The sequence below is a fragment of the Brachionichthys hirsutus genome, chromosome 23 (genome assembly GCF_040956055.1).
Source record: "Brachionichthys hirsutus isolate HB-005 chromosome 23, CSIRO-AGI_Bhir_v1, whole genome shotgun sequence".
NCBI lineage: Eukaryota > Metazoa > Chordata > Actinopteri > Lophiiformes > Brachionichthyidae > Brachionichthys > Brachionichthys hirsutus.
The window spans coordinates 5,969,620-5,997,524 of NC_090919.1; the positions used below are offsets into that span (position 1 = coordinate 5,969,620).

The following is a 27,905-nucleotide window of genomic DNA, read 5'->3' on the forward strand; positions in this document are numbered from 1 at the left end:
AATGAGGTTTTAGAGGTTTAGTATTTTATTGTGTCTGTACTTCAGCCATCCTACTTTGATTAGCTGTCCACAGCCATCTATCTATTTTCTCTTACTACTTAGTTATGTAGTTTTGCTGGGCTACAAGGAACTGAAGGCTATCAGGCAAGAGGATTAAAAATTGCTTCATCATGTCTCCACCATTATTCTTATCCATTAAGAAATTTAATTGTCAATAAAACAACAATTATTTTTACTTTTCTATTTGTGGTGATGTGGGTAGAATGGTAGGTAGATCATACCTGGTGAATGCAAAGAACAAACTAAAACTAAAACGAGTTAAAATATGCCTTAAATGTAAAAACAAGTACCAAAAAAAATAAAAATCAATAACAGGATGCAACCCTTTGTGTCATTTAGAAAGCATCTGTGAACAAACACTGAATTCTCCGAGCCTCTGGGTTTCGATTGGTAAGCTTTTTTGTACAATAAGCAATGCGGCCGCTAGGGGCGCAAGCGCGCTCGTTTCTTCTTTTTTCTTTTTTGGCCTGTCAAACTTATATAAACACCGGAAGTGACGTGTGGAGAACAGAAAACACTGCCGGGTTTTAAGCTAGGTGGCAAAAATAAGAATAGGAGTAGCAATTATTGTTTGCATGAACGTCTAGAGGAGTCAGCGCCGGTACGTTCAAAGACAGGTATTTATGTAAATGACAGGTAGGCATAATTGCGTTATGATGCTAATTTTATGTTTGCTATCTCAAGAATACTTTTTTTTTTTACTTGGTTGCTAAGCCGATTTGGCCAGTTTTTAATGTCAGCCATAAACCTAATTTACAAAGCAAATCACTAAAACAATTCTGATGTTTAACTAAACGTAGAGGACGGAGTAAATTATATGTGAAGTTCTTGTTGAATAGCTGTCAGAAATATTGAAGGTAAATTAGCTGAGCTTAGCAATGCAGCAACGTAAAGCACGACAGCTTGAATTACGTTTTCTCCGGCGGCACTCGGCTCTTTTACATTGTGTACGTTTTGCAGTCTTGTAAATTTGACCGTACACACCGATGATTGGTGACAGAATGAACATAATTATTCTGTAACACGCGGCCATCGATGGTACGGCTAACCTAGCTAGAATCGGTGGTCACTTATTTAGCTGCTATGTGACGATTAAAATGGTTAAATTGTCAAATCTTACGTCATGGAAACGCATAAATGTATTCCTAATATGCGTGAATTCAACTCAACTGAGTGTCATTTAAACACATCTGTATAAATGTATGCCATTAAATGTCACTACTTAAAATCATCTGAAGTGTCAAGCTAACAGCTGTGTTTTCCTGAGAGAAAAATAAAACTCGTCCTCCCCTCCTTTCCTTCAAATCATCTATGACGTCAGGTGAAATATCACAAATAGCCCCGCCCTTTAATCACGGGCTAGTTTTGTTCTTCTCTCCTGGAAAAGACTAAGGGGTGGAACAGGAGAGGAAAAATTAGCCCTTTAGCCTGTCTTTGCATTCTTCTTCTATCGTATGCCCTTAGATCTTCAGCTCTGTTTTGCATTGAAACGATTTAACTTGCTATAATGGCTTTGAAAAGACGACATTCCTATACCCCACGGGTGAGTAGCACTCACTGTTGATTCATGCATATGCATATAAGACGTTAAGATTGGGTCTCACTCACCGTATAGGGTAGATGTAAGACCCACCAGGTTGTATTTTGGTAACTGCAGCTATCCCACAGAGAACTTGATGTTTCTGTCCTTTCAGGCAAGTTTTCGTTCTTATGACCCTCAAATTATGCTGATATTGGATATTTCTCCTGAACTCCTGCTTCATTTCTTCTAAAATAACAAAATCCCGTGTTACATCCTCTAACATTGGACTTCAGTAAACCTCTTCTATCTGACTTTCTGCTCCCGTGGTTCAAAACTGGGAGGTGCCGTGACTTCCCGTGCTAAATAAAAACACAGCCCGAGTCTTGTGTTGAATAAGGCATCTTTGTTTGAGCGAGGCAGTGGCTTCCCTTGTTTATTAGGAAGCCTCCTGATTTCCAGGACTTATGACTGGTGAATAAGTGTGTTTCTGTACTTTGTGGGATTTGTTTTCCTCAAATCTGCTTGATTCCAAAAGCTGCTCCTTAACGGTAGAGCAGGAAGAATTGTGGCATATTAAGTTTTACATATAAAATGTATTTTGTTTTGGTATTTTTTATGCCTGGTCCACAATATTAGACCCTTTTACACGATAATATATCATTTTAAGGAATTCTGAAATTCAAACGACATTCTCTGCTTTGTCATCACCTCTGCTACGTCTTTCCTTTACTTTCTCTTTTCCACATCTTCCACCAATGTGCCACCAACTACATTTCCCAAATCCCCCAGCTGACCAGCCCACTGATCAGCAAAATGAGCGGCGCCGGAACAGTGGAGAGTGGTAAACCTCCAAAGGTGAGTCACGTTTGCAATGCAGACAGACAGGCCAAAAGGAAAAGGAAAAACGTTATCATGACTCACCGTCTCGTCCTCTTGCCTCCCTAAGATTGGCTCTGTGGTGGAAGTGATCGGGAAGGGGCAGCGTGGTACCGTCGCCTATATCGGCGCCACCCTCTTTGCCTCTGGGAAATGGGTGGGAGTCATACTGAATGAGCCCAAAGGCAAGAACGACGGCACCGTGCAGGGGAAACGCTACTTCACCTGCGAAGACAATCACGGGATTTTCGTCAGACAGTCTCAGGTTCGTGGCAGAAATGCGTCTCGATCATAAAGTGAGTCGTCTCCTGCTCGTACTCACTGATATGAAGGCGTTGGTCAATGTGCGTCCGGCACCGAAGCGGTACGAACAGGGTTCTCGCTGTATCAATCAACCCATCCCTGTTATTCATCCACACGTCCCGATGGACGTTCCTTTTTTTTTTTTTTTGTGCAGATTCAGGTGGTGGATGACGGCTCCAGCGCCACCTCACCCGATACTCCCGAATCTGGCCTTGCAAAGACACTGAGACAAAGAGGTGAGTGTTGAACCGCAGCTGCGTCCAGCATAGATGACTTAAAGTGACAAAGTTAATAATGACAATGCGTCATAATTCTCAATTTATCTTCTTCAGACATTCATGAGACTCCGAAAACGACCAGGCAGGTAGGTTGCCATTATTTCAACCTCATGACTTTTTTTTCCCCACCTCAGACATTTTCGTAGTTTTGTGTTGATCCTTTGACTCCTGTGGATTGAAAACATTGTTTTTGTTTTTTTTCAATAAAATGTTTAAAACCATTTTATAAAGTTGGTAATGTTTTGTTTTTTTCCCCCTCAAAACTTTGACATGTCCGTATTTTAAACCTGTGAATAACTGACGCGGCTGTTTTAAATACTGATTAGATCCATTTTTAAGGAGGCGTGACTCGACTGCCGAGTCTCTCGGACCAGTCCTTCGCTGGGCGTCCCGACCGGCTGCTCTTTGTCGATGCTGTTCCCCTTTTCTTTTCTTTTTTTTAAAGCAGTGGAAATGAATTTCTCCTTTTGTCTCATTGTGGTTTTTCTGAACGCCTTTTTTCAGCCGCCTTCCAGCATTAAGAAGGTAGAAATATTTCAATTCAACACGCTTGCCTGTCGCCCTGGTTACCACCACTAATATGGCTTCTCATTCTTTTTTTATTAAAGTTACCATTTCTTCTGTTGACGGTTGACGGGGTGTCATTTTTTGCTGTGTTTTCTTTTTGTTCCTGTTGATGGAACATCCGATGTTTGCTTGCTCGCTTTCTTCCGTTTACGTCATTATCTGGTGGAGGGGACCATCATACGCTTTTAAGAGGTCAACGTTTTGACAGTTTAAGGTCATTTATCTCACAACACGGTTTTAACTCCATTGCATGAGTCCTCTGGCTTGATCCATCTGGAAGAACTGTTTCTTAAAATGGTGCATGCGGATGACGTTCGGATCAGTGGACATGAACTAACTGTTGGCTTCTTATTTGCTACTCATATCTTATCCTGCCGTGTGCGTGCCTGTGTGTGTGTGTGTGCGCGCGCTTGTATCCCTGCTGCTCTCTGCGACCTACCTCCTCCTCCTCCTCCTCCTCCTCCTTCAGTCCTCGACTCGCCGCTCTGCCAAGGTGAGCCCATCTACAGCAGACAGGAGACGTCAAACGGCATCAAAATCAGCAGATCGCTCTGAACAGTTCCTCGTTTGAATGTTCGCGGCGTGCCGGCCTCGTTGAATGAAGGGCACAGCCTCAGCTGTTTGAAAAGCTTCCAGACGCCATAAGAACATAATTGTCCTGGCGCTGCCCTACATTTGTTCGATAAGCATACTATTTAGATTTATCATTGTCGCGTACTCTCCTGAGAGGAAGTATCCAGATTATTTGCATCTATTGGAGGTTCCCCCCGGCGGAGCTGTCAGAGCGTTTCTGTTGATTTGGATGAGTTGACTCAACGTGGCTGACGGTTTGCTGGCAAGCCATTCCTGCTAAAGCTTTAAATAATGAGATCATAAAGGTGGCGGTTGCTGGTTTAGGATGTTCTGATTACATTTCGTTGCACCTAAAATAGGTGATGTAACATTGGAAGTCATTTCCTGTCATTCCGACGTGCTTTTCAGTGGAAACCTGATTGAAAGCTTAAAATGAGGATGGTGAATGATCAGAGCATTCTACTAATGGGCAGTGATGTTTTTTTTTCTTTTCAGAAGCTGGTTTGTGCTTTTGTTTCATTTGTGAAAGTGTCATATACTCTGCCTAATCAAAAAAAAAACAAAAAAACAACAACACTGTGAAAGTTTTCTCCCCAATAATGTTTGAAGCTACTAATCCGGTCCTTATGATCACACTGTGGCAGTGGAGCCGCCCAGGTCATCTGACGCCTGCCACCTCCCTCCCCTCCCTCTTGCTACAGCCCTCCACCCGCTCCAGCCTGCCGCTAAGGGTAGGCTCTGTCACATCGGGGTATCTCACCCGTTTCCTCACGGGGGAGCGGTGATTTGCTTGATGCCTTTCGGCACGCAGGTGCCGGCTCTACCGCGTATATGATCGTAATGCAGCGTCTGTGGGGAATGGCCAGTGTAGGGGATGCTAGGAGGCGAAATGTTTGCTCCTGGGAGATGTATTTTATTAAATCGGTGGCACTCTTCTTCTGGTTTCACTGTGGGACAAGCTTGTCTCTTTAATTATTGGGTTAACAGACATTCAAAGGCTTAACACCTCACCATCTTCCCTTCTCCGTCTCCACGTTCTCCAACACGTACCGATGTTGGTTTTTTAGGCATCCCGTGAGAGCCTGACGCCTTCCCTGTCTGGTGATGTCAGCGAGGCGGGTCTGCCGTCCCACCAAGGCGCGCTGGGGGCCCCCGTCGTCCCTCAGCCCGGAGGGTCACCTGCAGCAGTGGCAGCCCCGGTCCCAGCCACTCCGAGCAAGGCAAGTCAATGACACATTAACTAAGACACATTTAGGGGGCATCTTTAGTGAAGAAGATATGCCCATAAAGAAAATAATAAAACAAAAGTTTCATTTGTTAAAATATTTCCAGGGCAGCACATTTCCATCTTCTTCATCTTTTTAATGAGCTTGTCTCATTATATCCATGTTGTCATTGTTTGACCAGGAGGAACCTGCCATTTCTAAGCAGGTAGAGTTTTTTTTGTGTTGCATGTCGATGACATCTGGCATGAGTTTACTAACAAACTCATAAGGGCAATATTTCTCCCTGCACATTTTCTCAAAAGATAAACATGCTTTGGCAATGTCCTTCTTACACTGGTGATGATGCATGGTTTTACTTTCTGGATGAAATACTATGGAGCTAAATGCATTGATCTTTCTTTCCCAGATGAGTTAATGGAGGAAAATATTTGCAAATTAATTTTGGGGCAATTCAAATTGCATCTGTAATATTTTTGGTGTTGGAACCTGATCTCTCTCTCTCTCTCTTGAAATAACCCATGTCCAGTTAATCCTCTAGATTAGCATGTTATTTCTCTCTCCTCATGTGCGCGTGTCCCTCTGTGCATTCATTTCAGGAGGAGGAATCGCTGCGTGCTCAGGTCAAGGACCTGGAGGAGAAACTGGAAACGCTGAAAATGAAGCGCACGGAGGACAAGGCCAAACTGAAGGAACTGGAGAAACACAAGATCCAGCTGGAACAGCTTCAGGAGTGGAAGACAAAGATGCAGGAGCAGCAGGCTGAGCTGCAGAAGCAACTCAAAGAGGCCAAGAAGGTACGCAAAATAATCACTAATCGATCATTAGTTCTTCTTGCGGCTTTTGCATTTCAATGTGGCTGATTTTGTGGACTTGAATGAGCCAAACAATCAGCTCCTCTGTCAGCGTAAATGAACGTCGAGCTCTTTATTCTGCGCTTTATCACATCAGGAAGCCCGGGAGGCGCATGAGGCCAAAGACCGTTACATGGAAGAGATGTCAGATACTGCCGACGCCATAGAGATGGCGACTCTGGACAAGGAGATGGCTGAAGAGAGGGCAGAATCACTGCAAGTAGAGGTGGAGTCGCTGAAAGAGAAAGTGGAGGAGCTTTCCATGGACCTTGAGATCCTTAGACATGAGATTTCAGAGAAGGGTCTGTACTTAACTCCCACATCTCCTTCTCTACCTTTTACTGTATCGTCCTGTTAATTTTCCAGCGTTGTGTCTAATCTGTTTTTCCTGCAGGCTCAGATGGAGCCGCCTCAAGTTACCATGTGAAACAGCTGGAAGAGCAGAATGGTCGGCTAAAAGAGGCGTTGGTTCGGTCAGTCAAATGTCCAAAAGCTTCAGAAGTCCCGCAAATACGTCCCACAAATAGGAGGTTTTAGCCTTTTAGTTGCTGATTTGTCCTTTTCCATTCTAAGGATGCGCGACCTGTCTTCTTCGGAGAAGCAGGAACATGTGAAGCTGCAGAAGCAGATGGAGAAGAAGAACTCTGAGCTGGAGAGTCTGAGGACACAGAAGGAAAAGCTGCAGGATGAGGTCAAGCAGGCCGAGGCCACCATCGATGAGCTGAAGGAGCAGGTGCCGTCAACTAGAAACAAGATTCATACGATATGTTCAGGAAAATGATGCTTCGGATTACAGTGAGGGTTTAAAACGTCGGTATGTGCGTGCTTGTACCAGGTGGACGCTGCTCTGGGCTCAGAGGAGATGGTGGAGACCCTGACGGAGAGGAACCTGGACCAGGAGGAGAAAGTCAGGGAGCTGAGAGAAACAGTCACTGATCTGGTTTGTACAGCTGCATTTATGAACCGTAACTTCTGACCTAAACGTTCGTGCAATTCAAACTATTTCTAATTACGTTCTCGTGAAATAGCAAAAAAGAAAAAAAAAAAAAAAAAATTACCTGTAAGATTTCCCCCGCAACGACAGGAGGCCATCAACGAGATGAACGATGAGCTTCAGGAGAACGCCCGGGAGACGGAAATGGAGCTGAGGGAGCAATTGGACCTGGGCGGGGCAAAGGTCAGAGAGGCCGACAAAAGGGTGGAGGCTGCCCAGGAGACTGTAGCGGATTACCAGCAGACCATCAGCAAATACCGAGATCTCACAGCCAGGCTCCAGGTCTGAGAACAGGGACCAAGTAAAAGACGAGGCCACATCTGGGCTACGTTTTGTGACACTACATACCCCCCCCCCCCCCCTCTGTGCATCAGGAGGCCAACAGGGAGCTCACCAGTCAGCAGAACGCAACCACTGAACAGGTTCAGCAGCCTCCCGCGGAACTATTTGACTTCAAGATTAAGTTTGCAGAGACCAAGGCTTATGCCAAGGTGGGAACGCGTCATTTTAGCGACGGAATTAATGCCGGGTGGAAGGCTTTGTTCCCGTTTCAGTGTTTTGATGTGTCCCCCCAGGCCATTGAGATGGAGCTGAGGAAAATGGAAGTGGCTCAGTCCAACAGGCAGGTTTCCCTCCTCACTTCCTTCATGCCGGACTCCTTCCTCCGCCACGGTGGAGACCACGACTGCGTTCTGGTGCTCCTGCTCATCCCAAGGCTCATCTGCAAGGTAATTAAGAAATACGTGTGGGGATGTAAACCTAGTAACTATTCATTCATTGGTGCTTTTTAGTCATCCTTGTGTGTTACCCCCTTGGCTTTGTTAGGCTGATCTCATCAGTAAGCAGGCCCAGGAGAAGTTTGATTTAAGTGGGAAGTTGGACCAAGGTTCTGGGCTCAGAGGGCCCCGAGGAGAGCAGCGCAGTTTCGCTTCAGGATTGGTGTATTCTCTCAGCCTGCTGCAGGCCACCCTGCACAAATATGAGCAGTGAGCACCTCGGCTTCATCTCTCATGCGTCATAAGGAAAAAAAAATGTCGCTAGAAATTTACGTTGTTTGACAACAAAATAAAATCCCGGATCGGTTGATAATCCAGGGATTGCGTGGCCTGTGCTTTTCCCTCCTCCCTGCTCTGGCTTTAGGGCTCTGAACTCCTGCAGCGTGGAGGTTTTTAAGCGCATGGGTACCCTCTACTCTGAGATGAGCTTCCACGAGCGCTCTCTGGATTATTTCATCGATCTGCTGCATAAAGACCAGCTAGATGAGACCGTTCAGGTGGAGCCCCTGACAAAGGCCATCAAATACTATCAGGTAATAAATGACGGCTGTGTCAAAACACTCCCGGAATTCCCAGTGTCGACCCGTCTATTTTCACAGTCGACGTGAAAATGTGATTGAATATCTTTGACTCCAGTTTTCCATCTTGTCTTCCAGCAACTGTACAGCGTTCATCTGGCAGATCAAACCGAAGACTGCACGGTGCAGCTGGCTGACCACATTAAGGTACTTTTTTTAATTTGAGTGTAAAACCCTTTAATCCGTCACAGAGAGCAAATGGAATTCTGAATTGTAGCATTCTTACTAGTAGTTGTAAATAGCAGCGAGTTAATTTTTTCTGGAGAAAAAAGAAAGAAAAATATTCTTTAAGAAGAGAAAAATATCAGAATTAAAAAATATGAGGTGCAAACTCAAACCTACATGACAATATAGCAATAAGGTGTCTGGGACGTAACCGCCACCCTGTCATCCCCAGTTTACCCAGACTGCCCTGGACTGCATGGGGGTGGAGGTGGCCCGCCTGCGGGCGTTCCTGGCTGCAGGACAGGAGAGCTCTGGCCTCGCTCTCCTCCTGAAAGACCTGGACACTTCCTGCTCTGATATTCGCCAGTTCTGTAAGAAGATCCGCCGCCGCATGCCTGGAACAGACGTGGTCGGAGTTCCTGCAGCTCTCAGCTTCGGACCGGAGGTGTGGAAACGCACGAGGCGTTTAATTTGTCGGCTCTGTCTTTGATCCGCACGCGTTTGACGTGTACCGTCTCCTCCTGAGGTGTCGGAGATGCTGATGGAGTGCAGACGCCAGCAGACCCGTGTGGTGGCCGTGCTCCAGGAGGTGGCCGCAGCTGGAGCCCAGACGGTGGCTCCACTGGCAGAACAGGATGGGCTCAATGCCCTCAAACTGGAGGACGTCGCCTGCAAGGCTGTGGAGCAGGTAGTCTCTCGTCATTTGTGAAATCCTGGTTGAAGATTTGTTTGCAGCCATTTCAACATTCTGGTTCGTGTCGTTTTAAAAACGGTCTTCTGAGTAAGTAGTTGAGGAGCGGTAATAATTTATCTCCTAAATCTGCACTCTTTCCAGATGTATGGCTGTCATGGGCAGAGCGGGCCGGAGTGTCTGCGTCAGTCCTGCGGCTCCATCATCACCACCATGAACAAGATGGCCACGGCCATGCAGGAAGGAGAGTACGACTCTGAGAAGCCGCGGGGCAAGGTGTGCCGCACGCGTCCGCGTTCACACGGCTCGGGTTCGGCCGTTCGGCGTTTCTGTCTGACTCCAGATGTTGACTGTTTAATCATGAACGCAGGCTCCTCCGGTGGAGCTCAGAGCATCCACCGTCAGGGCGGAGATGACGGACGCCGAGGGGCTCGGCGTGAAGCTGGACGACCGAGAGAGCGTCATCAAGGAGGTCAAGAAATCGCTCAAGATTAAGGTGAATAGAGTTTATTTATGTTTATCTATCAAAAGGGATGTAATCAGAGCAGATGTAATCAATGAGCGTCTCTCCCGCAGGGCGAGGAGCTGAGCGAGGCCAACGTGCGTCTCAGCCTGCTGGAGAAGAAGCTGGACACCTCCACCAAAGACGCGGACGAACGGGTGGAGAAGATCCAGACCAAGCTGGATGAGAACCTCGCACTGCTTAAGAAGAAGGAGAAGTAAGAACGAAGCAGACGGAGCTCTTCTCCCCCCCGCTCACCCCCGCTCACGCGCTCTCCCACCTTCCTGCCTCTTCTTCAGGGAGTTTGAGGAGACGATGGATGCCCTGCAGGCTGATATCGACCAGCTGGAGGCGGAGAAGGCGGAGCTGAAGCAACGGATCAATACTCAATCGAAGATGACCATAGAGGGGCTGGTAGCACGGGGCCCACCAGCGTCTGGGCTCGCCGCCATCGTTCAGGGCTCGGGTGTGTTTGCCGATAATCCCTCACTGTGTTTTATACTTGTGTGACGACGTCCATCTCGCGTTTTGAGATCTGTTTTATGTGTCTGATGGTTGGTTCGATCACATTACAATCTGATATCAATGCTGTCCACAATCTCCCCATCTTTGATTCTGTCTACAACAGGAGTGCCTCCATCCCTGGCAGGAGCCGTCCAGATAGTGGACTCTCCCCTCCTCAGGCAGCAGGTTGAAGCTCAGAGAATGGGCATCAAGCACCTCAAGAACGAGAATAACAGACTCAAGGTGCGTCACTGCCGGTATTTGTGCCGCCTGAATACTCCGAGTACTCTGACCTAGGCTATCTTCCTCACAGGCGGAAAAAATGAGAGCTCAGCTGGCCTCCCTGCCTCCGCTTTGTCCTCCAAAACTGCAAGGCGTGTCCAAAGTGAGCACTCTGCCTCCAGGAGGACTAAACACAGGCATCTATCGCAGGACCGACCAAATGCTGGCAACCCTGCTGAAGCTGAGCGCGGAGGTTAAAGTGGTGGATGTCACCGGAAAGACTGCAGGTGTGTGTGTGTGTGTGTGTGTGGAAGTCTGAAGGCGTTCCTGGTCAGGAGTGTGACCCGGTTCTTGTTCTGGCTTTTGTTCCAGTCAGCGCCAGCGCGCAGCTGCTCGAGCAGACGGCTCGACTGCAGAGCCTGAGCGGCGCGCTCGAGAAACTCAAGGTGACGACGTCAGAATCGCACCGAATCTCCGCATCCGTGAGCCGGAGCGCCAGACCGAACCTTCGATTTGTGTTTCAGGGAGAGGTCGCCGAACACGTCGTCTCGTACCGACCTGGGGCGAAGGCCTCCTCCGACTTCGCCACCTTCCCGGTCTCCTCCTTCGTTAAGGTAGAAACTTGCGTGAGCGCACGCGTCGTACGCGTTCGTCGTCTCTTTCGGTGATTTCAACGCGTTCACCTCGTGTGTTTCACAGGCAAGGGAAGAGAAGCAGGGGGGGACCGTGTTTGTCGGGCGCGTCGCCATCCCGTGCACGCCGGGGCAGGAACGAGTCCATCGCCTCGTCCTGTCGCAGCAGCAGCTGCAGAACGTGCACCGCCTCCTCATGGCCTGATCCGACATGCCGTCCGATCGTCGCCTTGTTTAGTCCCGCCTCCACATCATTTCTTTGCTTTTCACTGTTCTCAGGAAACTCTAGCCAATATTCATACAAGTTAACATCGAATTAGCCCTAATAATTCAGAGGCGCCATTTTTAAATGAAGTCTAAATGGTTTTGATGTCTGAGTTCATCAGTGGAAGTTTGTAGGCACTTGTTTTTCCCCCAACTCTGGAAAATGGGAATGGGCTCTTTTTACTGCACTTCTACGAGTTAATTGTAGTGAATAAACGCTAAGTCTCCACATTACATCGTGTGTCATCTGTTTACAAACGGTGCTATCAAGTACAAGTTCCCTCGCAGTTTCTTTGGCATTGATAATCCTGCAACTGTATTCTAGCTCTACTGTAGATAATCCTACCAAAATAAAACCATTAGTCTGTTAGAGTCACTTTATTAGAAAAATCAGACGAGTTAGAACAGTAAGAAGTGCTTATTCATTTCTGCGCATTAACATTGGTAAAAAAAAAAAAACGCGTTTAAAGTGCGAAATTAAGAATAGATTTTTAAATGCATTCTTATCGCAAAGTACAGACTCAACCTGAAAAACTGATACGAGTGCAAACGGTACAAGTCAAAGATTAACGTGGGTTTCTGTCAGATATTGACTGGATTCAAAACGCGAGCGTGAACGAAGTTGTTTTGGGGCTTCCTCCTGAATTTAGTTCTGTTTGAGGCGATACTTGCAGAAGGTCGAAGCGGACGTAAACTCCTGCGTCAGTAGTGGAAGTAGTGGAAACGGTGGTCGTAAGGACTGCGTGAGTAATGGCTGTGTGGAGCGGAGTGCCAACCGGTGTGGTAGCTGCTCCTCATATAGTGATGATGATGATGGTGAGGGTGCCAGTAGGGCTCCACGTAGTGGAGAGGGCCGTAGCTGAAATCTGCAAAACAAAAACTCGTAGAATCTCACAGATACTTTAAACGACGTGTGTAACGCTGGAGTATTTCACCAGTTGATTTACGCACACTCACCGCATCTCAACGGTCTGTGTCTGAATTTGTGGTCTCGCGGCTGACGATCTGCGATAGATGAGGAAAGACAGACGGTAAAAAACAAAACAAGAAACACTTAAGTTCATGTGAAATGACCTCAAGAACGTGACCCCAACACGACGTTGTTCTGCTATCGCAGGGAATAATATCAGCGGGAATATTTCTGTGTTTAAAACTGTCTATTAAGCAGTTTCACAGAAACCCTGAAGAACCCGCATGTTCACGTGTTTTTATTTCTTACCCATATATGAAAAGCTGAAATATGCCATCATCACATGTCTTACCCGCAGGTTTGGTTGTCTTTCTATAGGACGGCTGCTGACCAGTAACCTCAGCATGCTCTAAGGAGAACAAAAAAAATCACAACTCAATTTAATAAAATGCATTTCATGAGGAGTGTATAATTTACTCCTGTGTGTGTGTGTGTGTGAGGCGTCTGCATTATCGCTCCTCACCGACAGCAGGAGGCGTCCAGGGCATGACCACGCCCCAGGCCTGCGCGCTGTGGTGCAACAGCAGAGCGGTCATCCTGCGGTGAGCGATGGCGTCCCAGTGGACTCCGTCCCCGGTGCGATGGTGCAACGACGAGCGGAACTGGAAGTGGAGGTCCAGCACATCCATCCCGTAAAAGTCAGCCAGAGTCGCGCTGTAGAAGTTTGCTTCGATCACGTCGTAGGACACCTGGGGCGCCTTGTGCTGGATCTGAGGAGGGACAGAGACAGGGGTTCCGCCTACCGTCTGTTCGGTGTCTTGTTAATAAAAGATGAGAACTAAGTTCTAAGAGGAGCTTTTACGGTAGATTAAATGTCTTATTCGACACAAACGTCCATGGTCAAATGGTTGGGGGGGGGGGGGGGTGTACCTCAGGAATCAAGAACCCCCCTTTAATCCTCTCTCCTACAGGCAATGCCATGTTCCACATGACCAGGCATTTGTCGGGCAGGATTCCATTCAGCTCCGCAAAGAACTTCTGGAGGTTCTCCTTGTAGTCGGCCATGGCTGTGGACAAGTATCTACAATATGGATGCAGATGCAGCCACGATGAGCCGGTTCACACCCCCCCCCACGACGTTAGGTTAAGACATGCACAGTGAGCCCCATCGCCCACGAGATCATAATGCAAAAGAGCATTTAAAAAAACATTCCACCTGGAAATATCCCAAACGCAGGAGTTGACGATGACGACGTCCGGCTTCAAGCCCCGCCGGAATTCTTCCAGGATGCTCCGCATGTAGCACGAGTAGACGCGCGTCACAAAGTAGTAGCGGACCAGGTGGTGGTCGGAGCGGAACTGCCGGACCTCTCTGTAGTCGGTTCCGTTATGCATCTCGCCGAGGCAGCCGCCGGCCACCAGGCAGTCCTGTTCAAAGCTCAGCTCGCCCTGGAGGGAGAACGATAGGAGGGGAGGAAGGTGCGTGTGTGTGTGTGTGTGTGTGTGTGTGTGTGTGGGGGGGGGGGGGGACAGGACACCTACTTTGCTCCTGAGTTGTTTCAAGGAGAGATATTTCTCCTTCTGCAGCAGCAGGACGAGATCCTTGTACACCGACCGCTGAACTGAGGATGGAGACGCCGACAGACGTCAAGCACGGCTCACGCTGGCAAAGTTTTTAAAATGTAAAAAAAAAAAGCACCAAAAATACAAAACTGCAATACTCCGAGGTGACGGATTCCGCTGCTCATTTAACAGGGGGCACTAGAGCCCCCGGTTGGGGGGAGATGGAGGAGACCGGAGTACTCACCGGAGCCTCCCAGCACCACAACGAACTTGTTGTGGAGCAGCTGGGCCGCCTGCTGGTGGCTCACGTACTGCATTAAAAAGAACAAAGACAAAGTTTCAGAGCTCACGTACTGCATTAAAAAGAACAAAGACAAAGTTTCAGAGCTCACGTACTGCATTAAAAAGAACAAAGACAAAGCTTCAGAATTAACGCTGAAAAATTAACACCATCTATGACATGACACGGATAACAGAGAGAGAGAGAGAGAGAGAGAGAGAGAGAGAGAGAGTTAGCAGGTGGCAGCATCACTTTACTGTTGGAGGCTACCTCTGCTAACAATTAGCTTCTTGCATGCACAGCGACGCCTGGATGCTAATTAGCTTGTTCGAGCCTAAAATGCGAACGAGACGTCTTTACTCACCATCGTGGTCGCTTCGCTGCAAACTCTATTGATCCGCGGCTGAAACAGACTGTTTGGCCGCTGCAGGTTATTTCCGATCAACAGCTAAAACATTTCCTACAGTTTATTTGGAGTTATTCGGACATTTATGATTCCTACGTGGCAAATTTCTTACTTTTAAACCAAACCAGAGACTTAAACAAACTACGTAAGTGTGTTTATTTAACTTTAAATCATCTTTTTCTTTTTTTTAAACTTATCTCCGCTCCTTAGACTCACGTGGGGTCGAAGGCTCCAAATCGAAGAGACGTTCAAGACCGTCGTAAATATGAAAGCTCTTCAAAAAAAAAAAGGTTTTGTATGTAGGTCACAAAATAAAGATTTTGATTTTATTAATTTAGTTACTTTCTGACGGTGTGTGCACTCTGCTTCCCCTCTCCTTTTTATATTTTATATTTTTTAACCTGGGAGCTCCTTGCAAGCGAATCACTTACTGGTGTTTTTCTTTTTTTTATTAATTAAAACACAAATGAATGCGCTTAATCTGATCATAGTAATAATTTAATAGTCTCATAAAGAATTTAAATATTGCTCAGTGTGTGCCTTATATCAAGGTCAAATGTCGATTTACGAGAAAGGGGAGTCAACATACAGCGTGTGTGTCGACTCCCCTTTGGGGGGGCATATTTTTTTTGGGGGGGGGGGGGGGAGTTTAAATCACAAAAGATTGATATATCCACTGAATTATATTGAAACTGCATACTAGTCTGTTTTTCCACCTGTGCTGTTGCAGTTAAACGGAAATCAGATTCTACTGAGCACGGTTGACGACAACTGTGTTGCTTTTCTTAGGAAATATATGGTCATATTCATTGGTTAAGTACCTCCATTTCCAGTGGGTTGCCATGGTGAATTAAGGGATTGCTGTTCCATTGACGATGTCTTTTTATTGTGGTCTTGCACACCCGTAAACTCAAAGTGAACATACGTGACATGAAGTTCACTCACGTGTGTAACATCGAAAAACAAATGATTCTTATGTTACCCTCAGTTTCAGGACAAGCTTCAACTTGGAATTTGGTAGACGAATAAATGACAAACAGAAAAATATTTAATCAAATTCTAATATTTGGAAATAAAAGTAAAGCTTATTTTATAAAATATGTCTCTTTATTTGATTGCTTTTGGAAATGGTGAGGAAGAACTCAACATCTTCGTTCATCTACTACTATTGCTACAACTACTACTGTACTTTCAGCTTGTCCCGCTGTCTCTCAGCCGTCCATCATGGCTGTCCTCACCTCTGTCTCTAAGCCGTTCATCATGGCTGTCCTCACCACTGTCTCTAAGCCGTCCATCATGGCTGTCCTCACCACTGTCTCTAAGCCGTCCATCATGGCTGTCCTCACCACTGTCTTGTAGACCTGTCCCTTCGTCCTATCACAGAGCGCACCTGATACTTTCCTCCACCCGTTCCAGCCTGCACACGGTTCTTCACCTCCTTCACCTACGTCTATTCCTTGTAACTTCACTGTCCCCCCTGGGACCTCCTCATGTACACACATGTACTCTGTTTTACTCCTGCTCACCTTCATTCCTCTCTTTTCTAGAGCAGACCTCCACTTCTCTAGATTCTCCTCTACCTGCTCCCTGCTCTCACTGCAGATCACAATGTCATCTGCAAACATCATATTCAAAGGAACTTCCTGTCTCACCTCATCTGTTAGTCTATCCATCACTATGGCAACCAAAAAGGGCCTCAGAGCTGATCCCTGGTGCATCCCACCTCTACACTAAACTCCCCTGTTACTCCTACTGCACACTTCACTGCTGTCGTACATGTCCTGAACTACTCTGACATACTTCTCTGCCACTCCAGACTTGCTCATGCAGTACCACAGTACCTCATGCAGTACCACAGTTCCTCTCTCGGTACCCGGTCATAGGCTTTCTCTAGATCTACAAAGAGAATGCAGCTCCTTGCTAGCCTGTGGTACTCTTCCTCGGCATAAAGCCATACATACAAGTTAATCTCTTACTTTTATTCCCATTAAAAGTCATCATCATCATAATCTGTCATTTGTAACAGATCTTTGTTCTTATCTTCCTCTTGCAGCTCTTCTTTCTTCTCTAGCTCCTCTTCCTCCTCATCCATTTTTTCATCTATCTTTGTCTCACTCTTCTTGTGAAACTCCCGGTATATCCCAGCTAGAGCTTTTGCTGCTTCCAGGGACACTTTTAGATTTCCAACCACCTCCATGTCTTCATCCACACTCAGAACTCAAGAAACCAGACACAAAGAGAAACATATTACTTCAGAAAACATGTTTGCATATATTTCTTGTACCAGATACGACATTTCAGCGTTTGCTCAAATAATTTGTAAGACTCTTGAATTCATTGGCATCAAATCTGGTTGTCTAATAAAAGCAGAGACAAACTTCACAAAGAGCACACAAGTAAAAAGACCTACTGTCGATCTGTTGTTCAGTGACATCATCTCCTGTGAGGAGTAGTTCATGCAAATCCAGAAAAGCATATCCGACATCCAGACACTCCTCGTCATCATCGATCGGCTCGCTGACTACTGTGAATTTTAACCTTTAACCACGACACACAGTCACACAGTTAGATTTATTATTAGTTTGCATCGGTGGTGTAAAATAATTTTTATTTTTCTAATGTTACTTTGCATCAATTGAGTAATTTAATATTGGTTTTATTTTTATTTGTATTGTTAAATTTGTATTGTTAATTGTGGATGATTTATGTACGAAGGACTTTCAACGGAAACAAGACCGCAAGGGCTTTTTTGAAATGCTCCTCTTAGGCAGGATGTTTGACTGTACTTGTACTGTAATACATGCTACTGTGTGACTGTACTTGTACTCTAACATTCTATCTAATAAATATATTCATCATCATCATCACAGAGTTCAAACTTGTGGTGCTTAAAGTACAGGGACAAAAACAACGGCTGCATCTAGTCGCATGAAATCCCTACCTTCCCTGGTTGGGGTCGCTGCCCTCCAGCATGGTGTAAAGATAATGCCTGAGTGGAGCCGAGTGGGAGCCGTCCACATAAATCACTGGGAGAAGACAAATCAATACTTTTGAGGCTCGTGAAATGAAAACTTTCCGGAAATGAACATGCGTAACGACCGTGACTCTTACCTCGGGTGAAGTTGTAGTGAATCTCTTCCCCCTTCGTGGGTTTGCGGAGGGACACGGGTGTCTCTGTCGTCTCCATTGGGACTCCCAGCAGCCGATATACCACATAGACACACTGAACCGACTTGTCCAATGCCACTCGAGAGGACGGCTCCAAGGTCAGAGACAGGATCTCAACTCTCAGCTTGTCTCCCTGAAACGCAACGAGACTCTGTGGATTTATTTTGCCCTTTTTTTTATTGGAGTAGATGAGAACACTGCCATATTGATCGAGTAATACATATCATGATATTTGAGCAGTTCTATATAGAAAGGACAAACCTACAGATGGCGTGATCTTTCTCTTCCATTCATGCATCCCCCCTCCATTACTTAGCTCATACCTTTCTCAGCTTTCGCTTTGGCGGACTGATGATAACGTCGCTTTCTGCGGAGCTCGAATCTGAGGATGCTCTGTCAGTTGCAGCAGCTGCGTTTATCAAAGACAATGGGAGAACCGATTTCATTACATCTTCTATTCAAACTGGCTGAGCCGAAAATCGACGGGCAATGAGGTCGAGCACGTTTCATATTACTGAGAGAAAGTCAAGTTAGAGCAGGTGTTTAAAGCCCATTGTGTGGCTATGACGAGTTACCACTCTCACTCATCTCCTTTTTCTCTTCCTCCTCTTCATCGCCTGACACCAGATTCACGGAGGGAAGGTCCTGAGAAAAAGAAACCAGATACGAGCTCATTCACAAAGCATAATTTTAATTATGTTTTTTTTTTTTGAGAGAGAGCTCCTACTTGAGTCCTGGCCTCACTGGAAGAGCTTCTCTGTGACAGTGTGGCAGGTGAATGTCTGGGAGACGTCCCCTCAGAAGGTCTTAAATAGAAATTGTAGACATGTATCAATTTGTGGTAGAAGTCAAAACTATAACCACGAGGAGAGAGTTTTGGGGCTTTTATCCAGCGTCGAGTCATAATTTGAAATATCAGCGACATAATTTATCAAAAAGAAAAACACAATTCCATCCTACTTCCTTGTCTGATGATGAGCGGGAGCTCTTCGTCTGGCCTCGTGTGCCAGATGACGCGTTTGCTGGCGCAGGTCTGACGACCTCTTGGTGGATGTCTTCCCATCTGTGGACTTGCGAGGAGCAAAAGTGGAGCGTTGCTCTGGTTGTAAGTTCTGTGAGCTTTCCTGTTTTTCCTGAGGGTGAGACTATATACAGACAAATATATCAGCAAAAAAAAAAAAGATTTTCCATGCCTGAACTATCACAGAAACCAGCGTCTGAGCCGTTATGACCATTAGTAGTTTGGTAAGTGAATTATAGTTCCTATTAACTCAAGGTCTGCGTGCTCTCTTAGGCAAAATATATTTCCAACATGAATATGAGACATTACTGCAGAGTTTCATTGTATTTGTCCCATCAAATCAGAGGAAAACATTTTCAGAAGCACAACAGGAAAGAGGAAAGAAAATATATGCGCTGTCCCTTCAAGTTCAAAAAGAGATAACATCATCATCTCATCAGTTTCTTTACATCTACAAATCGATAATGGTGATTTTTAAACCTGAACTAGAATAAACTGCATCACCTTCACTCTGGGCTTCGCTACGGGCCTCTGCGAGGCTTCAGCTCTTTCTTTCCTCCTCTCCTCCTTCTCGGGGCTTTCCGTGGCGCTGTCCCTTCTTCCCTCTTGTCCTAGCACAGCGCCTACTGATGGCTGGAAAGGGTACTTCCATTTCATCATGACCCTGACCATGCCCCGTGGCGCGCCGGATGGATCCCTCAGAACATAGTCACCTAACAGGGCAAATATTTAGAGGGGTAACCGGGCAGCTCTTGAACAATAAGACAAGAATAAAATCCAGAGGCATCAGTCTTCATCAAAAAATATGTTAGCAAGGAATACGTATTCTGCACTTTTTCTCCCCCACCTCTGATCTCCCGGCCTGCAGAGAGGGCCTGCAGTGGGATGGGGGTCTTAGCCAAATAGGCTGGAGGCACCTGGTCATCGCTGTCATCAAACAAATACACCCACAGGCTGCTGGACCTGGACAAGAGTGGAGTCGCACGTAGAAAAGGTTTTCAGAGGTCGGGAGTATCCGTAAGATACTCGTCAATTTAACCGAGTCACACCTCAGGTAGCGCAACGCGTCAGCCGTCACCGCTAGCGGGTAGCTCGCGGTGTCGTTGAACACCGGGTCAGTGGCGCATTGGACTGTTTGGGAAACGCGAGGCGGCAGGTCGTAGAGCCTGTAGGTCAGGTAGGCATCGGGAATGAGTCCGGGCCAGCGAGCGCTCAGCCCAACACAACGCTCCATCGTAACCAGCAACTCGTTAGGGATTCCCGCGCCGTAGTCATGCAGCTCCTGTAAGAACAGTATTTCACACACACTCTCAATAGGTATTAAACCGATGGACTGTCATATTCACTCCTTTTCACCTCATAAGCATCATCTCGCCAACCCAGAGAGGTCTGCATGGGGGGCTTCCCGTCAGCTCGTCTCTCCACCGCTGGGTCGGTTGGCTCCGCAGGACCGAACAGACAGGACCGAACAGACGCACCCAGAAATCCACAACGCCAACCATTTCACCCTCTGAGCCTTGGAGAGCGGCAGGTTTTCATCATCACACTAATGGAGATGAACATTGTGCAATCAAAGGATCAAATCGGCTCACCTGTGATATTGACATGCCCACGAATGCGCTCCCCTCTTCTTTCCATGGCCCCCATGAGGGGCATCTGTCCCCTTCCGTGTGTCACAAAGCGTACCCCTCCCAATGCCTGGTGGAGCTCCACTTTCACCTTTGACCCCTGACCTCCCAGCCTACCCAGATCTCGAGCTGTTAGGGCGTAGCGGGACGTGAAGCTGTAGTCGGGGCGGCTCCCCGATGCCAGAGGGGTGGAATGCACCTCGAAGTCCAAGAGGCTGTAGGTGCAGAAGGTCACCGTGTCATCTTCAGCACGGATGCCGGCCATAGTACGGAGGCCAGTCGGGGTGAACGTGGCGGCCTGAAGGTATACAAACCCAAAAACAGCAGAGTTGAACTTCATGGGTATAACGTCCACGTTAAACATATTCAAGGACAAAACGAGTTCTTCTGCACCTTTAGGTGGATCTCCAACAGTGACTCCCCGGCTCTGAGCTGAGAAAAGGGCATGTCATCGTCAGTGGTCTGCGTCAGCCCCTGGTCTTCAGTTGGCCACGTGTACTGAATCGGTACAGTCCGTTTGTAGTTCCTGGGGCTGTAGGCCAACTCCTTCAGCTGAGCTTCACAGTGCGATTAGAGAAATGAAAGCATTTTCATCGTTTGTAAAGGTCGGCCCCTTTCACTGCCTCTCGCCGCATTGCCATTTCCTCTATACGGAAAGCAGCGCGGCTGTTCACACCTTGTAAAGTGTTGATCTGAAGACCTCTTCGAGATAAAAGTTTGTCTTTCTCCGCTATCCTCCTCCTGCCCTCCTCCTTCTCTCTCGCCATCATCTGGTTGACAGTGTTCAGCTCGTCCTGGGGCAACAACAAAGTGAGATTGAAGTCCAGTTTAGAGACACGTCTGAAGAAGGCTGGTACCTCACGACCATTGTGACGTTTGCGCGTACCTGCAGGTCTTGACTGATTCTGTGTTCCGTCACTAGAAGGGTTCTCGTTTTTTGCAGTTCCAGCACAGTCTCGGCATGCGACGCCTGGACGTTGGCCAGCTCACGAGGGGAATCCTCCACTCGCTCTCCGGCCGAGAGGAAAGATAACGCCGCCCTGCTCTCCTGCTGCATCCTAAAAGCCTGTTCTCGGGGTTTGGGGGGGGGGGTAGAACGTGCACGATAACGTGTCGCAGCAATTCACATTGTCTTTTACAACAGAGGCGAAAACGCTTGCCAACCTTGATCTGCAATAGAGTTTCGCTGAGCTCTTCAATGCTCATGTCAAACTCCTGGAAGAGAGAAGAAAGATTTACAGCGTGAAATAGCTGAGCGGGGGGGGGGGGGGGGGTATTTCATTCATCTCTTCACCCCTGACCTTGCTGATTGAGTCCAGTCTGCCCTGCAGAGTAGAAACCTGCTCTCGGTACTGGAGAACCTCCCGTTCCAGATCCTGTTTGTCCCTCAGCATCTCTGTATTAAACAACAACAACAACAACAACAACAACAACAACGCACAAATAAATGACATCATCGATTCCTTCACTGCTGCACAGCGCCACCTGGTGCGTGTTCGCAGCAGCAGCAGCAGCACGGTGAGGTTCCCACCACTTTCTCGCTCCCTCTGCTCCTCTAAGGTTCCCCGCTCTTCGCTCAGCTTCTCCTTCTCCTTCTGCAGCTCCTGCCAGCCTCTTTCGTCCGTCTCCCATTGCAGCCTCTCCTTCGGTCCCTGCACGTCCGTCCCGCCGCCGCCGCCGCCGTGCTCTCCCAGAATCTCTCGCTTTCGCTCCACCTCCCGTTCACCGTGGCAAACGGATAAAGATAAAGTGCTGGGAGGGAAACCAGGTCAATATACAGGATTAATAAATGGAACAGGGAGAGCTTGCGAACTCCTTAATAATTATATAACTCTTATTTTAACTGTTTCAGTTTGATGACGGCCACGGGGCGCAGGAAGACTTCTCTCACCTCTCTAGGAGAGCGTCATAGTTTTCCTTAATTACATCCCGTTCTCTCTCCACATCTGATATCCTCTCCTGTAACTGGAAGGATGAAATAATAATAATGAAGTTAAACAATGTGCCACGTTATATGTCATTTCTTCCTATCCCTGGATGAAGAGCAGATGCAGCCGTGATACCTTCTCCAGGGTCCGTAGCGACAGGCTGGAGGTGTTGAGTTGCCCCTCCAGTGTCAGCGCTCTCTGTCGCTCCTGCTTCAGCTGCCCGGTCAGCTCCTCCACCTTCTCCAGTAGCGCTTCCTGGTTTCCCCTCAGTGACCTGTGACTCTGAGGTGACAATCGAGATGAATGCAAATGCCAATTCACGAACTATTCTGGCTGTTTTGTTTGAAGCATTTCACGGCGCTTGCTTTGCGTCACAGGAGTATTTACCTCTTCCAGCTGATTCTCATATGCCTGCAAAGGAGCAATCGAGAGATATCGTTTGATAAATGCGAACAAATGTGGAGTGAAATGAATGATTTGCTGACAAACAAGGTAACGTTCGAAACCTCTCGCATGCTGTTGAACTTCTCCTGAGTGACTCTGAGGGCGGTGCCTTTTTCTGACAGTTGCTTTTGCAGATGGATCAAATCCACGTTTTCTCTGATGTTTATTCTGACATTGAGGAAAAACGACATTCATTATTTTTGATGATGTGATTGTAATGCAAGCCGCTCGACTAGTAACTTCAATAATCGTGGATAATGATGACCAACGCAGCCGCCCGACCAGCTGCAGTGGTGCTCATAGTATTTGTATCATTAATAACACTTTAATTAGTAACGTTTCAGACAGTGTCTCTGAGGAAAAGACGGGAGGCGGAGCTAGAGGTGGAGGAGATGAAGATGCTGAGGTTCTCCTTGGGAGTGACCAGGTTGGATAGGATTAGAGATGAGACAATAAGAGGGACAGTGAAGGTTAGACGTTTTGGAGACAAGGTTTGGACATGTCCAGAGGAGAGACAGGGACTATATCGGTAGAAGGATGCTGAGGATGGAGCTGCCAGGGAACAGGGCTAGAGGACAACCCAGGAGAAGAGACATGGACGTAGTGAGGGAGGACATGAGAGTGGCTGGTGTTGGGGAGGACGATGCAAAGGACAGGGTGAAGTGGAGAAGGTTGGGTTGCTGTGGCGACCCCTCAGGGGACAAGAAGACAGGACAGTAGGAGTAGTAGAATATTAGTTGCATGTCTGCCGCAGCTACCTGAGTTTATCAGCCTGTTGCTTCCTGATCTCTCTCATGGTTCCCTCCATCTCTTTCTCTTTGTCTCTCAGCGTGTCTCTGAGTGCTTGGGCAGTCATCTCCAGCTCTGCAGCCCTCACCTGCTCTGCTGCACTGGTCTTGCTGGAAGGGTGAAGAAAGATCAGGGTGGAATCATTAGGCCAGGTTAGTTATCCAGACTCCTTTCGCTTTGCATTGAACCCATATGAATATTTTTTGATGTAGAACGCTGAACATTACAATATGAGAGTTATATTGTTACTTCACACACAATCTCTCCATCTCTGCTCTGGTGTCTTCCAACATTGGGCCGAAGCGAGGCGGGGCGGTCTGAGCTGCCCTCCTGAAACCGCCCTCAGCTTCCAGGGTCTTACCTGAGAAGATGAAGAAGAGGGAGAAGAAGGTTAAATATGAAAGAGGAAGCAGTAGTGGTCCTGGCCTCACGTATATGCACACACCTTTACTCATTTTATATACCGTTCTTCCCCCCAAGTCCATAATGTGCTGCTTGGCCAAGCTCAGTTTGTTGTGCAGCGTCTCTTTCTGGCGCTCCAGCTTGGCCACACGGATTTCCAGATCCTGGATGGTATCCTCCATGTCCCTATCTTTCACGCCGCTGGACCCGGGATGGGTCTGACGAAGACGCATCAGTCTGGTGGACATCCTAAGGCAAGGAGGCCATAAGGAGGGACTTGTTTTCCAATATACAGCCAAACCGAGGTTTGCGAATTTAATCCGTTCTTTGACTCCGTTCGTGATGCGAAACGTTCTTCTAACCGATTATAAAAAAAGCACAGTACAGTTATATATTAATACTAAAATAAAACATAACTATAAAAGCATCTCAGAGGGGACAAACCTCCACCAAGCAGCTCATTCCCCTCCTAATTGGATTTACACCGACCACATGGTGATCCGGATCATCATCAGAATGTTATACTTTTTTTTTGGCATATTTAAACACCAACCATTAAAAGTAAAAGTGAATCGGAGTTTCAGATTATTTTTCATCAAGATCCATCCCGCAGTTTTTCCATAATCCTGCTAACAGACAGACAGACAGACAGACGGCATCAAAAACATTCCTGAATGCTGCCTGAACAGTTAGTTTACGTGCAGCCTTTTGTTATCACTCGAGGCTTCTCTGTATTCTCTAGTCTCTATATTACCTGCGCAGCTTCTGCTCCTGTGTACGAGTGTGTTGTCTCAGCATACAATTTTCCTCTTGCAGCCTGAGACAAAGATCCTCCAGTTGCTCTCTGGGAAACCGAAACAGGCGTTGAGGATCTGAAATCAGGATTTTATTAGCAGGGAAGACGCATAAACAGGCTTTTTGGTTGAACGTCCGAGTTGAAGTCTGAAAGCGGTTTTACCCTTTGTCTTTATGACATGATGCTTCTTCCATTGCTTCAAATCTCGGCTCGTATCTGGGGAAAAACAGAACAACTTAGTCAACAATATATGTATATATATATATCGGTAGCTTGTATCTCTTCCAGTGGCGAGGATGGCGTGTACCACAGACAAATTGAAAATTTCCCGACATGGGGAAAAACACACCAGTGGCAGGAAAAGGCAGGACTGAAAGACGGCAAGGAGGAACTAATCATGGCAGCACGAGAACAGGCCCTAAACACAAGATCAATAGAGGCTGGGGTCGACCACACCAGACAGGACCCCAAGAGGTGGAGAAAATGTGGGGAGTTAAGGGAACAGAGGTGCCAGTAGTGATCGGGGCACTAGGGGCAGTAACTCCCCAAGCTGGGTGCATGGCTCCAGTAGTAATCGGGGCACTAGGGGCAGTAACACCCCAAGCTGGGTGCATGGCTCCAGTAGTGATCGGGGCACTAGGGGCAGTAACTCCCCAAGCTGGGTGCATGGCTCCAGTAGTGATCGGGGCACTAGGGGCAGTAACTCCCCAAGCTGGGTGCATGGCTCCAGTAGTGATCGGGGCACTAGGGGCAGTAACACCCCAAGCTGGGTGCATGGTTCCAGTAGTGATCGGGGCACTAGGGGCAGTAACACCCCAAGCTGGGTGCATGGCTCCAGTAGTGATCGGGGCACTAGGGGCAGTAACTCCCCAAGCTGGGTGCATGGCTCCAGTAGTAATCGGGGCACTAGGGGCAGTAACTCCCCAAGCTGGGTGCATGGCTCCAGTAGTGATCGGGGCACTAGGGGCAGTAACTCCCCAAGCTGGGTGCATGGCTCCAGTAGTAATCGGGGCACTAGGGGCAGTAACTCCCCAAGCTGGGTGCATGGCTCCAGTAGTGATCGGGGCACTCGGGGCAGTAACAACCCAAGCTGGGTGCATGGCTCCAGCAGTGATCGGGGCACTAGGGGCAGTAACACCCCAAGCTGGGTGCATGGCTCCAGTAGTGATCGGGGCACTAGGGGCAGTAACACCCCCAGCTGGGCGCATGGCTCCTGTAGTGATCGGGGCACTAGGGGCAGTAACACCCCAAGCTGGGTGCATGGCTCCAGCAGTGATCAGGGCACTAGGGGCAGTAACTCCCCAAGCTGGGTGCATGGCTCCAGTAGTGATCAGGGCACTAGGGGCAGTAACACCCCCAGCTGGGTGCATGGCTCCAGTAGTGATCAGGGCACTAGGGGCAGTAACTCCCCAAGCTGGGTGCATGGCTCCAGTGGTGATCAGGGTACTAGGGGCAGTAACTCCCCAAGCTGGGTGCATGGCTCCAGTAGTGATCGGGGCACTAGGGGCAGTAACTCCCCAAGCTGGGTGCATGGCTCCAGTAGTGATCGGGGCACTAGGGGCAGTAACTCCCCAAGCTGGGTGCATGGCTCCAGTAGTGATCGGGGCACTAGGGGCAGTAACACCCCAAGCTGGGTGCATGGCTCCAGTAGTGATCGGGGCACTAGGGGCAGTAACACCCCAAGCTGGGTGCATGGCTCCAGTAGTGATCGGGGCACTAGGGGCAGTAACTCCCCAAGCTGGGTGCACGGCTCCAGTAGTGATCGGGGCACTAGGGGCAGTAACTCCCCAAGCTGGGTGCATGGCTCCAGCAGATACCAGGAACAATGTCCGACATCTCCATCCAGAAGAGCGCAGCCCTAGCGACAGCTGAGATCCTGCACAGAACCCTCAAGCTCCCAGGTCTCTGGTAGAGAACCCGAGCTTTAAAGGAGACACCGTACCGCCCAGGTGGGTGAGATGAAGATTACATTTTTATATACTGTATATAAATATATATATATTGAAATATAAAACACTTTATTTTGTAGAATTTAACAATATAATGTGTACACACAAACCTGCAACAGTTGGGACCAGTCCCCCTCTCGGTGGTCCCACATCTCTGACTGGGAGATCCCCAGCTGTCTCATCCACTACTGGTGACATCACACCTGTCTGCTCCAACGGCCAATAGGAAAACTCCTCTTCAGACCGTCACAACAGCAAACTCAAAGTCCTATTAATATCCAGCGCAATATGCACAGATGAAGTTAGAAGTTAGTACAAAACCCCTCTATGAGCAGCAGAAAAATAAATGACGGTGAGCTGTTTGAGCAGTTCTACTCATATTTTCCGGTCCGGTCTTTGCAAAGTCATAGCGCATACTATTCTCTGGGTCTTGAAAAAAACGACTACTATTGAAGAGGTTGCCATCATCAGTTTTCAGCTTCATTAAATGCTTTTAACGAAGACCGCTAACGCGTTAAGTAGAATTCATTTGGATTTTAGCGTCACAATAAGCTATCAAGCGCAGAAATGATACCGATCCAGCGGTCATGCTCACATTCCCTTTAGCAGAAGCTAAAGGACGTCAACACTGAACACAATATTGACACAGCATTGACCTACCTTCAAGGAGACGACTGTGCTCTAGTTTAATTCTGGTAATCAGTGTAGTCTGTTCTCTCTACCTGTGTGGCTCCACCCTCTTCTTGGGTGACATCAGTTTTAATCCCCGCCCCCCCCTTCCCCACCCTCATACCAAATCTCCTTGTATTTCTCTCCTTACAAATGTGTTTCCTACAATGAAATTCTTCCAGGAAATAGCGGGGCTGAATGACGACCATGCAACGACTGCACGTTTGTGTGCATGCATTTTGTTCAGCCACCAACGTGACAGAGCCGGTCTGCAAAAACTCTGCATTTAAATCTGTCTCAGCGCTCCATCTGCCTTCGGGCTAATCTAATCTCAGTGGTAATCCCTTTAGCAACCTGCCAGGTTGTAA

The 27,905-nt window shown here is 47.5% G+C and overlaps 3 protein-coding genes across 3 annotated transcripts; 1 reads left to right on the forward strand and 2 right to left on the reverse strand.

Moving 5' to 3' along the window:
• Nucleotides 1–1,567: 1,567 nt before the first annotated feature.
• LOC137911305 (dynactin subunit 1-like) lies at nucleotides 1,568–11,808 on the forward strand. The gene is made up of 32 exons (XM_068755653.1): nucleotides 1,568–1,603; nucleotides 2,372–2,437; nucleotides 2,529–2,723; nucleotides 2,916–2,997; nucleotides 3,094–3,125; nucleotides 3,544–3,564; nucleotides 4,076–4,099; nucleotides 4,824–4,910; nucleotides 5,247–5,399; nucleotides 5,587–5,610; nucleotides 6,002–6,199; nucleotides 6,354–6,558; nucleotides 6,651–6,729; nucleotides 6,830–6,989; nucleotides 7,092–7,196; nucleotides 7,341–7,532; nucleotides 7,625–7,741; nucleotides 7,826–7,978; nucleotides 8,076–8,236; nucleotides 8,391–8,559; nucleotides 8,683–8,751; nucleotides 9,002–9,214; nucleotides 9,296–9,457; nucleotides 9,605–9,736; nucleotides 9,831–9,956; nucleotides 10,037–10,179; nucleotides 10,262–10,428; nucleotides 10,591–10,709; nucleotides 10,780–10,975; nucleotides 11,061–11,134; nucleotides 11,213–11,302; nucleotides 11,388–11,808. The coding sequence occupies exons 1-32, from the start codon at nucleotides 1,568–1,570 to the stop codon at nucleotides 11,523–11,525; spliced, it is 3,888 nt and encodes a 1,295-aa protein (XP_068611754.1). The 3' UTR covers nucleotides 11,526–11,808.
• Nucleotides 11,809–12,286: 478 nt separating this feature from the next.
• Nucleotides 12,287–14,374, reverse strand: fam113 (family with sequence similarity 113). Its single transcript, XM_068756155.1, has 8 exons — nucleotides 14,302–14,374; nucleotides 14,037–14,116; nucleotides 13,711–13,943; nucleotides 13,425–13,575; nucleotides 13,018–13,264; nucleotides 12,847–12,903; nucleotides 12,542–12,589; nucleotides 12,287–12,450 (listed from the first exon to the last, which is right to left on the reverse strand). Exons 1-8 carry the CDS (start codon nucleotides 14,372–14,374, stop codon nucleotides 12,287–12,289), a joined length of 1,053 nt encoding a protein of 350 aa, XP_068612256.1.
• Nucleotides 14,375–15,625: 1,251 nt separating this feature from the next.
• Nucleotides 15,626–27,066, reverse strand: rpgrip1 (RPGR interacting protein 1). The gene is given in 30 exon segments (XM_068755868.1): nucleotides 15,626–16,960; nucleotides 17,154–17,281; nucleotides 17,685–17,769; nucleotides 17,855–18,044; nucleotides 18,235–18,320; nucleotides 18,487–18,556; nucleotides 18,639–18,717; nucleotides 18,872–19,056; nucleotides 19,437–19,645; nucleotides 19,780–19,895; nucleotides 19,982–20,214; nucleotides 20,289–20,393; nucleotides 20,396–20,448; nucleotides 20,525–20,858; nucleotides 20,954–21,117; nucleotides 21,237–21,354; nucleotides 21,447–21,626; nucleotides 21,725–21,775; nucleotides 21,862–21,956; nucleotides 22,092–22,312; nucleotides 22,452–22,525; nucleotides 22,624–22,770; nucleotides 22,876–22,899; nucleotides 22,995–23,100; nucleotides 23,691–23,831; nucleotides 23,971–24,082; nucleotides 24,167–24,372; nucleotides 24,878–24,995; nucleotides 25,082–25,135; nucleotides 26,979–27,066. Coding segments are annotated over 30 exon segments (4,002 nt in total). The 3' UTR covers nucleotides 15,626–16,730.
• Between the last annotated feature and the right edge of the window lie 839 nt (nucleotides 27,067–27,905).

Coding starts and splice junctions, on each gene's coding strand:
- LOC137911305 (XM_068755653.1), top strand. CDS start 1,568: ATGGCTTTGAAAAGACGACATTCCTATACCCCACGG. Junction 6,730..6,829: donor CTAAAAGAGGCGTTGGTTCG/GTCAGTCAAATG, acceptor TTCCATTCTAAG/GATGCGCGACCTGTCTTCTT. Junction 8,752..9,001: donor AGCTGGCTGACCACATTAAG/GTACTTTTTTTA, acceptor TGTCATCCCCAG/TTTACCCAGACTGCCCTGGA.
- fam113 (XM_068756155.1), bottom strand. CDS start 14,374: ATGCAGTACGTGAGCCACCAGCAGGCGGCCCAGCTGCTCCACAACAAG. Junction 14,117..14,301: donor TGTGGTGCTGGGAGGCTCCG/GTGAGTACTCCG, acceptor CTCCATCCTCAG/TTCAGCGGTCGGTGTACAAG. Junction 13,576..13,710: donor TGCGTTTGGGATATTTCCAG/GTGGAATGTTTT, acceptor TCCATATTGTAG/ATACTTGTCCACAGCCATGG.